The 15,066-nt window shown below is 40.4% G+C and overlaps 1 protein-coding gene across 6 annotated transcripts in view; it reads left to right on the forward strand.

Annotated features, from left to right (window-relative positions):
• MTCL3 (MTCL family member 3) overlaps positions 1 to 15,066 on the forward strand; it is a 56,443-nt gene that overhangs the window by 31,292 nt on the left and 10,085 nt on the right. For 2 of the 6 annotated variants that reach the window (XM_060115307.1, XM_060115310.1), the window contains exons 5-7: positions 1,496 to 1,567; positions 5,386 to 6,561; positions 8,166 to 8,297. In XM_060115307.1, coding sequence (XP_059971290.1) covers positions 1,496 to 1,567; positions 5,386 to 6,561; positions 8,166 to 8,288 — 1,371 coding nt within the window. In that variant the 3' untranslated portion in view covers positions 8,289 to 8,297. Of the gene's footprint in view, positions 1 to 1,495; positions 1,568 to 5,385; positions 6,562 to 7,991; positions 8,115 to 8,165; positions 8,298 to 9,641; positions 9,724 to 15,066 lie in introns of those variants that run through there. The other 4 variants (XM_060115308.1, XM_060115311.1, XM_060115312.1 and 1 more) reach the window with 4 other exon arrangements.

A 15,066-nucleotide genomic window follows, 5' to 3' on the forward strand; every position in this document is an offset into this window, starting at 1 on the left:
GCCCCTATACAGAATGTTCCAGGATTCCCTAGTTCAGCTCACTATATTCTTGGTTTTCTTGAGACTGTTTTTGCTGCTTGGTTCCTAAATCACTTTTGGTTATGGTGAATCAGTCCCCACAGCTTCTGTTTCTAAGAAAATTATACAAGCAACATGGAGAATGTCTGTGAACTAGAAATAAATAACCACGTAGACTATTCATTTGGCTCTGTAGTTTCCTTTTTATACTGAATGAAAGCAGTTGCAGCATGAACGTATGCCAGCATTTAACACTGGAACTGGGTTAGAAATTAACATGTGAAGAATTTAATTTGCAGTTCTTGGCAAATTCATGAAGCCTGCTCTTTAGAGAAACCGTGCCTCCTTTTACTGTCAGCCTGTACCGCCATCCTCCTGTTTGACCTCAGAATCTCATATTTCGTATTCACTCATTAGTTCAGCAAATATTTTTTTCAACATCTGCTGTGTGGCAACTATTATTCTCATGATGGTGACGCCACACTAGGACAAAGTCCCTTCTTTACAGAACCTAAAGCATGGCATTTGCCAACTTGTACTTTGTTTGCATCCCTGTCTCCCACGCTAAATTGTGAGCTTACTAATGGTAGGTACATTATTTAATTGTGTATCCAGCTCAGTATTTGGTACATGGTAGATATTCATACATACAGTTACTATTCCTACAGAGGAACTTTATTTTAATGGTGGTGAGAAATGGAACTGAGCACCAGAGATCAATACTGCTGGTCCGTGAAAGGATTTGACACTAGATGTGTATTTTTTGACCTACAAAGTGTTATTTGTTTGAATTTCAATTAGAGCCAGCCAATAAAATGGGGGAGATTTTACATAAAAATCCAGATCTCCAGCTTCTTTTGAAAAAGTCTACATTCCTAATTCCCTCTCAGCCAGCTCCTTTAGATGGAGCATGCCATCTCCATTTTACTATAACGCCTACTATTCCCTACTGTATTACATGTGTGTGGAAGAGTGTATATGAACATGTGTATCATGTTTGTCTACATGCATGTGTGGTGAGGAAAGAATGAAATTCTTCAAATTCTACATAAATCCACTGAATGTTTGTCTTTATAAGCTTATAACAACCTAAGTCCAACTGCAAATAATACCGTATTCCTTTTTTTTCTTTAATGATGTAGAATGCTAACAAGTATTTCTTTCATTTGAATAATATATTGAATTATCAATCTAAATTTTCTCCAAATTGCTTTTCTGCATTTTTATAGTAGGTTTCCTGTATTTCTCAAATCAACTTGATAATTGCCAGCTACTCTTCTATTGTGATATATATCCCCATCCAAAGTAAAATATATCTAAATCTATCTGGTTTGGGGTTTTTTCCCTCCCTTATGGCTATTAAACTAACACTTTTCATTTGGCTTGGTTTTATCATAGGAAATTAGGATACTTAAAAATATAAAATTGAATTAAAATTGTAGTTTACCAAACTAAATCTATTTATGCTTTATTTCAGCTATCTTTAAAGAGAAGAGGAAGCAAAGATTTGCCAAAATCTGAAAAGAAGGCTCAACAGACTCCCACAGAGGTATGTGGAAATAAAATTTCAGCTAGTACATCAAACATCTCTAAATGTATATAATAATAAGCTACATCTATAAGTAGACATAGTAACCAGATACACTCGTGTAAAACAGAGTTAAATTATGCATATCAATTATGTAGCTGTAGATGCAGGAGACAATATAAAGCATTCAGTATCTTTTCTTTAAAAGCTAGCACTAACATCCCTGTTATTATTGCTTTTGCATTGTAAGCACACAGCAGAATGTCATTAGTACTTTATGTGTTGCTACATTTAAGAACTGTACCCATGTTGCTGATCTTGTTCACTCATAATTAATAAGGACAATAGAATAGCTATTCCTATGGCATCAGGAGAGAGTAAAGAAAGGAATGTTGTAGGAAGGGTGGCAGAGGGGAGAGAGAGACTCCTGATGGCTTTGGAGAGTCCTAGAATGAAGTAGTTCTCTCTACCAATGACTGGGGAAGCAAAAGAAAGGAAAGTAAGGAATAAAAATAAAACATGTCTTCAACATGGGCTTGTTAAGAGACTTAGAAACACAGCCACAGTAAAGACTAGGTCTACTTTTAGGGTGAGCAGAGGTGCTGGTGGATGTAATAAAGGAGATTTTAAAACAGAAGAGGAAATATTTAGGGACAGCTATGATATTATGGCTCGTTAAAAATACTTGGCTAGATATTGATTTTTAAATGTGTAAGTTGGGATCTATAGGACTGTAGCATATGTACTTTTTTTTATTCTTACAAGGGGTTTTCTCATTAGATAATAATTTTAACTAAAGCAATACTTAAATATTCAAAATTTGAAAAAGTTGATCTCACTCATTTTTTATTTTTTATTTTTATCTTTTTTTTTTCCACTGTACGTGGGCCTCCCACCGCTGTGGCCTCTCCCGTTGCGGAGCACAGGCTCCAGATGCGCAGGCTTAGCGGCCATGGCCCACGGGCCCAGCCGCTCCGCGGCATGTGGGATCTTCCCGGACCGGGGCACGAACCCGTGTCCCCTGCATCGGCAGGCGGACTCTCAACCACTGCGCCACCAGGGAAGCCCTCACTCATTTTTTAAAAAGCATAACATATTAACTGTTAATTTTCCTCTTCCTCGCTCTCCCTGCACTGTCCTTGGTTAATTTTTCCCCTGGTGCTGCACATGAACATTTGTAGGCCTCGGCAGTTCTAGAATCCCAGAGTCTCCTACCAAAATCATCTCCTTTTTGCACCTTTCTCATCATCCCCTTAATAAGTTCATATATGCTCTGTCACCACAACTCTCCCACTGTGTCTTTGCCATAATTTTATGCATCAGTTCTCTTCCCCACCTCACTGAGGGAGAGGTGCTATATGCTCCCCATTCTAAAAATCTTAAGTCAGCTTTAATCAACAGTTTATTTTTTTTAACTCATGTTTGTCCTATTCTTATACTTCCCATGGTAAAGCTTATTTATTTTTTTCAACAACATTCTCTAATCCAGGAATTCTTAACTGTTTGTTCCTGGCTCTGTGGACCCCCACTCCATGTGCACAGGAGCACTTTTCTGCAAAAGACATACGCAACTTTCATCAACTTCTCAGTGGGACCTGGGGCCTTACAACAGTCAAGACATGTTGCAATCCACCAGTTTTTATTTCATGCACATAAATGTCCTGGGAAATTTACAAGGACGCTATTATGGCCTTTGAAGTCCCTGCTATCATTTCCAATTCATTTATTTTCAGAGGTTATTACCTGTCTTTTTTTCAAAAACCCACCCCAGAAGATTGATTGGACTGTCTCAGATGAGAGATCTCAATTATAAAATAGTCCATAGATGATTCTATTGCTCAGTCAAGGTTGCGGACCATTGAGTCACATACTTACGTTAGGGCAAGCATCCCATATTGTTGTAATTCATATTTACATATTCATCTCCCGTACTTAGCCAGGGCATATTGTAGGCAGGGGCCATCTTACTCAGCTTGCACTCATCAGTGTCTAGTGTCTGGCACTCTGCAGCGGGATCAATATGCACTTTTGAATACTCCCATGTCCCCCTTTTCTAGATGAGCCATATGAAATTGCCAACATGCTGTTGGTTCTGACCTACACAAATGGCAATTTCATATGGTTCGACCTGCTATTATTTATATAGCTTTTTATTTCATTTTGTTCAATTTCTTCTATGTATGCCTCACATGTTCCTCCAGCAGCACAGTGACTTTATATACTGAGAAGTGGTATTGCTTAGCAGTTAAAAACAGTAACTTTAGGATCAGGTTGCCTACATGGAAATCTCTGCCACGTACCAGCTGCGTGGCCTTAGACAAGTTGTTTCCTCATCCTTAAAATGGGGTCATAATAGAGAGTTGTACAGATTAAATGAGTTAATATATATAATTTATCAGAGTGCAACTTAGCTTCCAGTAGTGGCTAGGTTAAAGCCAAGCTCAGTTCACTTCTTTGGGCCTTCATCGTCTTTATGTTCCCCTTCCTCTTATGTCATCTGTATCTTCTTAAGACTGAGTCTTTTTTTTTTTTTTTTTTTTTTTTGTGGCACGCGGGCCTCTCATTGTCGTGGCCTCTCCCGTTGTGGAGCACAGGCTCCGGACGCGCGGGCCCAGCGGCCATGGCTCACGGGCCCAGCCGCTCCGCGGCATGTGGGATCCTCCCAGACCAGGGCACGAACCCGTGTCCCCTGCATCGGCAGGCGGACTCTCAACCACTGCGCCACCAGGGAGGCCCTATTCCTTCCCATTTTTTAAAATGAGGAAACCAAAGTCCACAGAAGTTACACGGTATGCCCCAAGTGCATATTTAAAAGAGAGTTTGGGGAAATTGTCCTTGGGAAATATGTCCTTGGACATAATAATGTGTTTTTATATTAGCTCTCTGAGAAAGAGTTGATTTCCATTTTTCTGTTTGTAGTTTTCCATTTAGTTAATGATTAGGGTTTGAAGGTTGTCCTGAGAATGTGTGAGAAGAACTTCTACAGGGTCTACCCCATCATCCTTTTACCAGGCAGAACTAGTTCTATCCATTTCAGACTGATGGAAATAAATCCAATTTTAAGAGTGATCTAGATGGAACACTTACCAATTTCTTCTTGGATGGACCATTCCAGTGTTAAACTTTCCCTACTTTTAAGCCCTTTAAAAACAATTCTTCCTTGAATAAAGATGGAGGACAGATTACTTGCTGTATGGCCTAGTGATCATGTGCCAAACTAAGCTTTAGTGTCAGAACCGAATTCCACTTTCATCTTTGTCCTTTGCCACTTATGAGCTATGTAACCTTGAACAAGCTATTGAACATCTTTAAACCAGGAATTTTAATACCTACTCATAAGCTTACTCTGCACGTTAAATTAGGTCATACATGTGAACAACTTTACAGTATCTGGCTGAGAGTCAGAACTCAGTAAATGGCAGTGAGTACATATTAAGCACATGCTCCTTCCAGGGAAGAGGTTTCATATTTACTACAGTCAGGGGAACTCAAACCATGAGAAAAACAGAACAAACAAAATGAACATTGTTGAAAATGACAGCCAAACGGTTGTATGCAGTGAGAACGTATAATTCTCTGAATAGTGATGACCACAGTTTTTCTCTTTTTATATTCCCTTCTCTTTTGGTTTCCAGGATGTAATATTGTCCTAATCTTTTCTCTGCCAAAGAATTTAAATGATTTGGAAAAAATGTACAGCATCTACTTCTCTGGCTCTCTGTCTCATTAAATCTTATTTACAAGAAAAAGGAGTTATTTTTGCAGGTGTCCCTTTTTGGTTGTTTTATTTACATAAAAATGATCCCCTGTCCGCTTCCCTTTTTTTTTTCCCAAATGAGGAGGACAATGAAGATCTGAAATGCCAGCTGCAGTTCGTGAAGGAAGAAGCTGCTTTGATGAGAAAGAAAATGGCCAAGATTGATAAAGAAAAGGACAGATTCGAACACGAGCTCCAGAAGTACAGATCCTTTTATGGGGATCTGGACAGTCCTTTGCCTAAAGGAGAAGCCGGGGGGCCTCCCAGCACCAGAGAGGCTGAGCTCAAGCTGCGGCTGAGGCTGGTGGAGGAAGAAGCCAACATCCTGGGCAGAAAAATCGTCGAACTGGAGGTGGAGAACAGAGGCCTGAAGGCGGAACTGGATGACCTGAAGGGCGACGACTTTAACGGCTCGGCCAACCCCCTCCTGCGGGAGCAGAGCGAATCCCTGTCGGAGCTGCGGCAGCACCTGCAGCTGGTGGAAGACGAGACGGAGCTGCTGCGAAGGAACGTGGCCGACCTGGAGGAGCAGAACAAGCGCATCACGGCAGAGCTCAACAAGTACAAGTACAAGTCGGGCGGCCACGAGAGCGCGCGGCACCACGACAGCGCCAAGACCGAGGCCCTGCAGGAGGAGCTGAAGGCGGCTCGCCTGCAGATCAACGAGCTCAGCGGCAAGGTCATGCAGCTGCAGTACGAGAACCGCGTGCTCATGTCCAACATGCAGCGCTACGACCTGGCCTCGCACCTGGGCATCCGCGGCAGCCCCCGCGACAGCGACGCCGAGAGCGATGCGGGCAAGAAGGAGAGCGACGACGACTCGCGGCCGCCGCACCGCAAGCGCGAAGGGCCCATCGGCGGCGAGAGCGACTCGGAGGAGGTGCGCAACATCCGCTGCCTCACGCCCACCCGCTCCTTCTACCCCGCACCTGGGCCCTGGCCCAAGAGCTTCTCCGACCGGCAGCAGATGAAGGACATCCGCTCGGAGGCTGAGCGCCTGGGCAAGACCATCGACCGGCTCATTGCTGACACTAGCACCATCATCACCGAGGCGCGCATCTACGTGGCCAACGGGGACCTGTTCGGACTGATGGACGAGGAGGATGATGGCAGCCGCATCCGCGAGCACGAGCTGCTCTACCGCATCAACGCGCAGATGAAGGCCTTCCGCAAGGAGCTGCAGACCTTCATCGACCGCCTCGAGGTGCCCAAGTCCGCAGACGACGCCGGCGCCGAGGAGCCCATATCCGTGAGTCAGGTACAGTTCTGCCTATTGCGAGCCACGGCGATGGCGAGGCTGGTCCGCGGAGCCGCGGTCCCTGGAGGGGCGACTCCGCGCACCGACCTCCAAGCCCCGCTTTAGGGAAGTCCCAGCTCAGAGCCTCTCTGGGCTTGGAAGCCCCATGGCGCACTTGTTCTTTCACACTGTCCTTCTTCAGGCCTGAGGTTTTCGTAATCCAATCACTTAGTAACTATTCTCCCTCTGTTTTGCTTAAAAGGGAAGTTTACCCGCCTCCCCCTCTCTCCACCCCCCACCCCCAGTTTTTGTGTAAAGATGAAAGGATTTCTAAAATATATGATTATTGAAGGTCGACATTTTCAATATTACTCTACTGATTCTAATAGATTGAGCTGCAAGAAGATTCCGAATAGAAATCTTCCATTGCTGATCTGTGGTTTTCGAGCCGAGATTAAAATTAAGCTTAAATATTTTCAAATCACTAAATGATCAGGATTGATGCATAACTCCTGGAAAGAATGTAGAAACCAGAGGTAAAGAGAGATGATATTGTGTCTGGATCCCTACCAAGAGGAGCAAATAGGAGCCACTGATGTACCTACCACACGTCGAAGTAACATGATCTTTATTTCTAGAGAAAAATCACTGTCGGCTCTATAACGGAGAATCTCAGGACTGGGGAAGGAGTGTTATACCTTAGCTTTAAGGCAACACTAATTCAGAGAAATAGTAATAACTATTCCCGAACAGGGAAAACCAGCATTTTTCCTTCATCCTAATTGTAGAGGCACACCCGATGAGTTGGACTGATCTGCTCTAGCCAGGTATGGTGGCCAAAGACTGATGCATTTTGTCAGGGTTAAGCACGGAAGAGAGTTTATAAAACAAACAGGCAGTGCTACTCCTCTAGCAAGGCTGGTATCTTGTATCCATTGGAGAACCCACGGAAGAACAACAGCATGCATGGCTTTTAAGACACGCAAGAGGGTTAAACTTAAAAATCAGTTTATACACAGAAGCATGATATTAGATTAACTGCCTGTTAGTCACAACTAGAAAAATTGCAACCCTATCGCTTATTTATCTTGCATGCTGCTTTGCTTTGCTATTAAAATTTTTTTTTATAATAAAACTTGTTGAATTTCTAAATGTTAAAGATTTTTTTCCTCTATGTATTATATCACATAGTTGGTTTTAATTTCCTAGTTTCAAATTTTTGAATACTTTGAGCATGTGGTTTTTCAGTTATATTCTCAGGGTGAAGAGATAGAAATCAGAGTGAGAGAAAGTACTGTACATAATAGTAGGTTTTCAGACTTTATAAATATATATAAGGTAGGGTTCTCTATTGTAAGTTGAATGAATGCTTAGATTAGTTGATATAAACTTAAGTTTTAAAAATTATTATTAATGAATTCTTCTTTTTGTCTTTGCATTTACCTTCCCAGATGTTCCAGCCTATCATTTTACTTATTCTCATTCTTGTATTATTTTCATCACTTTCTTACACAACAATATTTAAACTTGTCTTCCTTTTTACACTGTTTTTTGTACTGTAAATCTTTCATCATTTACCATTCATTGTAGTATTTTCAGTTTGTTTGTTTTGTTCACCCTTCAAGACAAGAAGTAAAAGAAGTATAATTTCTGTAGTAACCAATGCTATAAAAACACTGAAGACTGCTTATTTCTTTAAAAAGACACATCTTACCACTACTAAATTCAATAAGAAGCCTGAGCATTAAATGTTTCAGGTAAGGGAGTAAGTATGACTTCTCTTTTTATAAATCATTTTAATTTTTACTTCTTTCTTTTACATCTTGATTTGCCCTCTTCTTAAATCACTGTAAGAATGACTGTAAAAATTGCCTAGGTCTCTCAATTATTTCTCAGTATTTGACTATTATGATAATTCAAAAGCTGGACATTCACAAGTTGGTCACATCTTAGAAAATATATAGATTTATAAAGTACTTTTGCTAGGTTGCAACAGACTAACAACATAATTTTGATAACCAATAAACATCAATGAAAATTATGGTGAACAAATGAAATGTGACCATCATGGGAACTAAACTATTTATTGTGATACTAATGGTGTTCTGTCTAAAAAGATGTGTTTGGAAGCATGAGAGTGGATTAGGCCTTAGTTCGTTGAGAAAGTAATTATCTTCATCCTACTACACTTGACCAGCTTCAGCCATTCCAACCAAACCAACCATTTCTGCATTTACCTGTTATACTTGGAGCCATATATTGCTAATCAAGTTTTTGCCTGGAGTCCTGTCCTCTATAATAGGTTACCACACAGAACTGCTTCTGGAGCAGGAAATATGCTAGAAATACAATATATTAAATATTTTGAGTAGGGAAAAGAATAGTCATTCTGTAGAATTTCATTAAATCACAGTCCAAAGCCAGTAGCATAGTTCCAGTGGGAGTTGCTCTCTAGACAAACTTACTTTGGTGAACCTCAACATTACCCTTTCTCCTCCTACCTAAAGTGGCCTGGATAGGTTCCCCATACCCAAAAGGTCCTACTCTGTCAACCTCATTGGCAATTTACAGAGTGGAAAGCTAGACTGCCCTACTGTCACCAAGATTCAGAAATACTAGCACTCGTTGACGTCACAGACGTAGAGATACTTGCATGTTGGTTGGTGGATATGAAAATCTGTAGTAAAGTGAAGTGTCTTGCCCTCAACATAAAAAATAATATATGGAAAATCTTTGCTCTAATACAAAATTTGGTACTGGCAACAGTCTTTTGAGTCCTCATCACCCAGCACGTCAGTTTCCCTTTGAGTATTAATTTAATAAAAAGAAAAACTACATAATAGTTTAAAATTTAGTTTATAATACCTGCTCTTAATCTCCATGGTTTTCAATTTATTTTGGTTTTCATTTTGTTTTGTGGGGAGGAGAGACCAGGAGTGAGGAGTGGTTGACCAACAGTTCGAATCTGTCACTACATACTTGTGGCTTTTTGTCTTAGAGATTCAAATGGCTAGATAGAACGTCATGACAAGAACAAATGAAATAACATAAATGCTATACTTAATTATTCAAGTGTTACTTTTAAAAAATTTTCATCTCAGGAAAAGCAACCACTTTAAAAATCAAAGTTTGTCTGTTAGATCCTTGGTCAACCCCTAGACCACCATCTCAGAGGAACCATGTTGGCATTGGAAGTGGAACTGAAGGTAAATGTTTGAGGCTGAAATTTATCTGAAATATTTATTGCCTTGGGAACCAGATACAGCCAGCTGAACAATGACTCCCAGCTACCTATGGAGCATTTGGTAGCTTATGGAGGTGTTGCCGGTTCCAGTCACAATGACTGGAAGCTCATTGGCATTTAGAGGAAAGGGGTCAGAATTTCAAATAATTGTCCTGCCCAGATTCCTAACATTATCCCTGTGGGGAAGCATGGCATGCAGTGCGCTTGTTCACTTCAGAAGGATTGTGGATATTCAGTACCCTGTGTGGCTTTATTCTTAAAGCCAGTTTCTACTGGCTTTAGAATTGAAACTTTCTTTACCACAAGGAGAATCAAGAGCTAAATACCTAGATCAGTGGTTTTCAACCTTAGCCATGCATCAGAATTCCTGGCATGCTTTTAGAATTGAGACCCTACTTCACACTAATTGAAACTGAATGTATGAGCCCAAGCATTTATATATATTTATTTTTTTAAACTCCCAAGAACCAATTCTTTAGATGTTTGAATTATCAAAAATATGTAGATACAGCTTATACCAAGGTTATAGTAAACCATGTGATAATAGCCGTATAGAATCATCAGTTGTCTAGGTTTTAGTAGACCTTAAAGTCCCAGGCATTCAGTGGATATCCGTATCCTCTCTAGGGCATTTCCACCTTTGTCATACGGCCTTTGCCACAAGTCCTCTAATGACAAAGCAGTTCTCTTGCCACACTGGTGATAGTGTTAGAAAACTCCCCTTTCATTCATACAGGTGTTTAAAGCAAACAATATCAGAGAAGACAAATAGGAATAATACATGACAGAAAGGAGAACCGAGGTCAATATTGTGTATGCAGGCTCACACACACACTTGGAGATACAGACACATGTGAATGCTGAATTAAAGCCTCAAGATGATCTCACACACACCCTAACAAACAACCACTTTGTCATTATACAGTCATCTCTGCTACAAAGCTTCCCCATGTGATCCACAGAGAGGATACGGTGTCCCAGCAATAATGATGGATGCCAGCTGATTCTACCCTCCAAATCCAGACGAGAAAGCATACACAAAGAGATGTGAGAATGGAGCAAAAAGATAGAGCATGGATCCTTTGTCTACTTAACAAACATTTTGAAGTGTCCCTATGTTAGGTATAGAGGAAATTGAGGTTCAGTTTCTACTTCACAGCTTTCAATTGATTGATTGACCAGAACAGACATGTAAACAGCTAACTTTGACATGTACTATTATTGAAGTGCACAAAAAGGTTTGTGGTTGCAATTTATTGTTCATTGCATACCTGAGAGCATGTTAGATTTCCCTAAGAGAACACAATAAAATCCCTAGGCATTCTTGGATGGAATAATACCATAAAGCAATGCAGGGCTGGTACATATACCTCAACAATATCTTGTGACCTGAACAAGAAAGGAGATGCTAACCAAGGGATGGCTGGGCTAACCAAAACACCAGCCTTGCCCTCAGATCTCTTGTGAGGAATTAAAGTCATCCTGGCAACAAGGGTATTAATCTTACCTATGGCTTCCTAAGGCATTGACTTTATAGAAGAATTTTATGACAATTTTGAACTCCATCCAGGCTCTTCATATATGCAACCCCAGTAAGATAATGATGAGGGGAAACAGGACAGACTTGGAGGCTCTTTCCAACTGTGCTCTACCCACTGCATAGCCGACTTCTCAGTTTGTGCCTGTGTGTACGCACACACCTCTACACACTGTGGTGTACAATAGGAAATGCACCTAGTGTCAGAGAATTCAGACCTGCATCTATCTTAGGGGACTGCTGGGGGCCGGTAGTTGGAAGGTGGTCTCAGCAAACTGCCAGCAGGCACAAGGTGACCTTGTCCCTTCTCCCTGAAACTTCAGGCTGTTCTATGAGCACCAAGGATCTAGGGTGCATCTCTCCCATGCACCACAGGGCATAGTCATGGGAAGAAAAGTTAACAAAGATGGCACCCAAGACCTCAGAAAGAGAGCCCCCAATATCTCCTTCCCCTCTCCTTTGATCCTGTTCCTTGCCTTATCTTTGTTGTATAAAGCTAGCTCTAAAAGAGGAACACCCAGGTTTCTTTGTTCATGAAGAAAACAAAATCCTCCAATTATTGAGACAAGGAATCTTCTCATATTTGCACCTTTGAATCTGTGCTATTTAAACATCACACTGAAAATAAGTTCAAACAAACAAAAAATTCCTTTGTGTGCACATTCTTGTGTGTAGGAAGGAGTGTCTTCGGTAATTTGGCCTAGATTTAAGGAAAAAAAGAATTCAATTGGCTACTTTTAAGCAGAACAGGCTCAAACTCATAAAACAAGGGAAAATTCAGTGCTCAGCCTGGAATGCGTATTGGCTTGCGTTCTCCAGCCTTCATTTCAATCTGTGTGGTAGAGTGGGATATGGTTATTTCATCAGCTGCCAATGAAGTTTGGAATGTCAATTTGGTAGCTAAGCCTTAACTCTAAATATTCATGCAGTGTTGGTAGCTATATTCTTATAGAACCACAGCCCACTTTCCTCTGGTAGAGTCATGCTTTGGGTGAGATGCTCTAATTGAATATAAGGATTGAAGAGAAAGTGGTAGAGGATAATATCAGAAAGTGGGAAAAGTTGACAGCATTTTTAGAAACCACTTTCAAGTAGAGTGCTGTTATAATCTCGCTTGATCAGAGAACAGGAGCAGCAAAGACAACACTTGCCTGTTAAAAATAAGGAAAAATCTCCACCTTTCACTTCCCACTGTCAAACCAGGCTGTGATGTCTCAAAGAACCTCATCTTATGACTCAGATGTTTATGTTTACTAAGCTTAAATGTATTGACATTTCTTGATTATTCAATTTCATTGTTACAATTATAAAAGGTTTTTTTAGTTCATAGTTATCTGAGTTTTTCTATAGCTAAATCAAATACCATGAAAATCCAACATCTGAAAATAAAATTGTAAGATTTTATAAATTCATAAAATTTACTATAAGAGTATATAATCAGTGGTGTTTAGCAGTTTTTCAGGCTTTCAAAAAATATTCATGTAACTGTTTGGACTTGTGGATGAGAATGTTTCTTTGAATGTTGTCTAAACCAAAATTTCTGTTTAGGGTATTTCAAGTTCAGTTCATAATATTTTGCTTTTGTTTTGATTCTTTTTCTTTTAAATTACCAGAACATTTTTAGGCATATTAGGTAAATAATTTAAAAGTTTTATCTTGTACCAAGATAGATATTAAATAAACAGTATGTTGGAGGATTGCACTAATTGAAAAACTAGAGCCTTTCAGAAACGTTTAGAAGAGTTACTCATTTCACAAAATGGGAAGGGACCCTGAAGTATTCAGGAATGATACAACTATTTCAGTAGCTTTGTTATACTGCCAACTCCAAAGATGGAACTCTGGAAATCATTGATTCTGAAAAAGTGTGCTTTACATGTTTTTTTTCCTGTAGTCTCTTCTGAGTGTTTTGAGTTGAGCTGCTTATAAAATCTGTGTTAACAAGCAAGAGGCATAAGTGATCATCGAAGACTGACAAACATTTGTTCCTTTCTGAGATACTTCAACATAATGTACCTGTGAAGTCAGCAAGTCAGCTCTTTGAGTTCATGTTGAAAGTTCCTGCCTTAACCTATGTGTTTGAAAATTTAAAGAGTCTGAGGGGCAGAGAGAAGCTCATCAGTTTGTCCACTTACCTCAAATGGCTTAGTAAGGAAAGAGAATTTAAGAGCTTTTTTAAAACAATACCATATAGTGTCTTATTTGTTAATGTCAGAACTCAGTTTAGCATCTAGTTTGTAATTCCCTTTCTTTTTCATGAACATGTGCAGTTTTTGTACAATCCATTCCGTTTGTCATTCCCTCTGTATTATTAACTCCTGGACAGATAAAACAGACTTAGACTATTTAAATAGACATCCTATGTGTCAGCCTAGATCAGTCGTTTAGAACTTCGATGGGGGGAGGGGATGGTGGTTAACATAATGAGTCAGCAAAATTAATGTATTCTGGATTTTGGAATATGAGCTCCTTTACCTGAAAGGAAATGTGTATCTGCAGAAGCACCAGAACCACTGTATGGAAGGTCTTAGCATTATTCTACCTGCTTAGACTCCATGTAGTGGAAGAAGCCCCAGGAAAGCAGCCAGAGGAGGTAGCTGAAGGAAAATGAGGATCCCCCAGCAATGGACCTTCAAATCTTAGAGTGAGAAAGCTCTCCAGGAAGAGAAACTCATGCCTCTGGTCACACTTGTCACTTACGAGGGAATGTAATTTATTCCCAAGTAGCTATTTGTTTGAAGTACTCATATTTGTGGAAAGTAGATGGATTTAAAACAGTAGGGTAGATGCAAAATAATTGGAAAAGAAAGAATGAAGGAATCTTACTGTGCAAAATATTTCAGTGGCAACGACAACAAAAGAATATAGTGTAAGGGCCAAGCATAGGCGTCAAGGCATTGTTAGAGTCTCTGTGGACTTAACTAAGAGATCTTGGTGTAGAGAGTGGGTCCAGCTGTCTCTGCAGAAGTCTCTGATTGGAGTGGACCCAAGGCTACACTGAAGTGTGACTGTGAGCCTCCCTTCCTGGACCCTCATCTCCAGATCCTTTACCGTAGCCTTCTCACATCATGATGCCATATTTCTTTGCACCTGGGCACCAAGACCTCTCACATTAGCCCCTCAAAATCTAGCACCACTCATACAGTTCCTCTTTTTGATCTTCCGTCTCTCTCCCTGCTCCACGGCCCACGAATGAAAAAGACTACTTTCCCCGGGCTCCGATCAAAGCTTACCTATATTGATTGTTCCTTCCAGCCCTTTTGTGTGTTAGCTGTTTCTTTTTTTCTTTTAGATGGGTTTGTAATCACAGCAATTGAGTTATCTAAACTGCAATTGGTTCCTCTTTAGAGTTTCCAGTTCCTTGTTACAGTGCTCTGAACTTCTATCAATCATCTTTCTTATTCCTTTAGCATTTTTATTACCTCCTTTTTGAACTAGGGGTCTAGTAGTCTGGAGAGATCTGTTTCACTGTTTGTTCTTTCAGGGGATTTCTCGTTCTTTTAATTGGGAGTAGCAACTCTCCTTTTCTGAGCAAAGTTGTGACTAGCCAGTAATCGCTTCCTTTGTCAATGGCATTTGATTAGACAATTACTAAAAATATAATGCTGTCTCCTATTTCTGGTAGAAGATATAGGTGGGGTAGCAACACTCTGGGATGGGGCAGGACTGGGAGAATACAGATCAGTTCCTTTGTCCTTCAAATTATACTCCCTAAATGGCCTCTCTTAGACCTGCTTTCCTGCTA

This window comes from Mesoplodon densirostris, chromosome 12 (genome assembly GCF_025265405.1).
Source record: "Mesoplodon densirostris isolate mMesDen1 chromosome 12, mMesDen1 primary haplotype, whole genome shotgun sequence".
NCBI classification, from domain to species: Eukaryota; Metazoa; Chordata; class Mammalia; order Artiodactyla; family Ziphiidae; genus Mesoplodon; species Mesoplodon densirostris.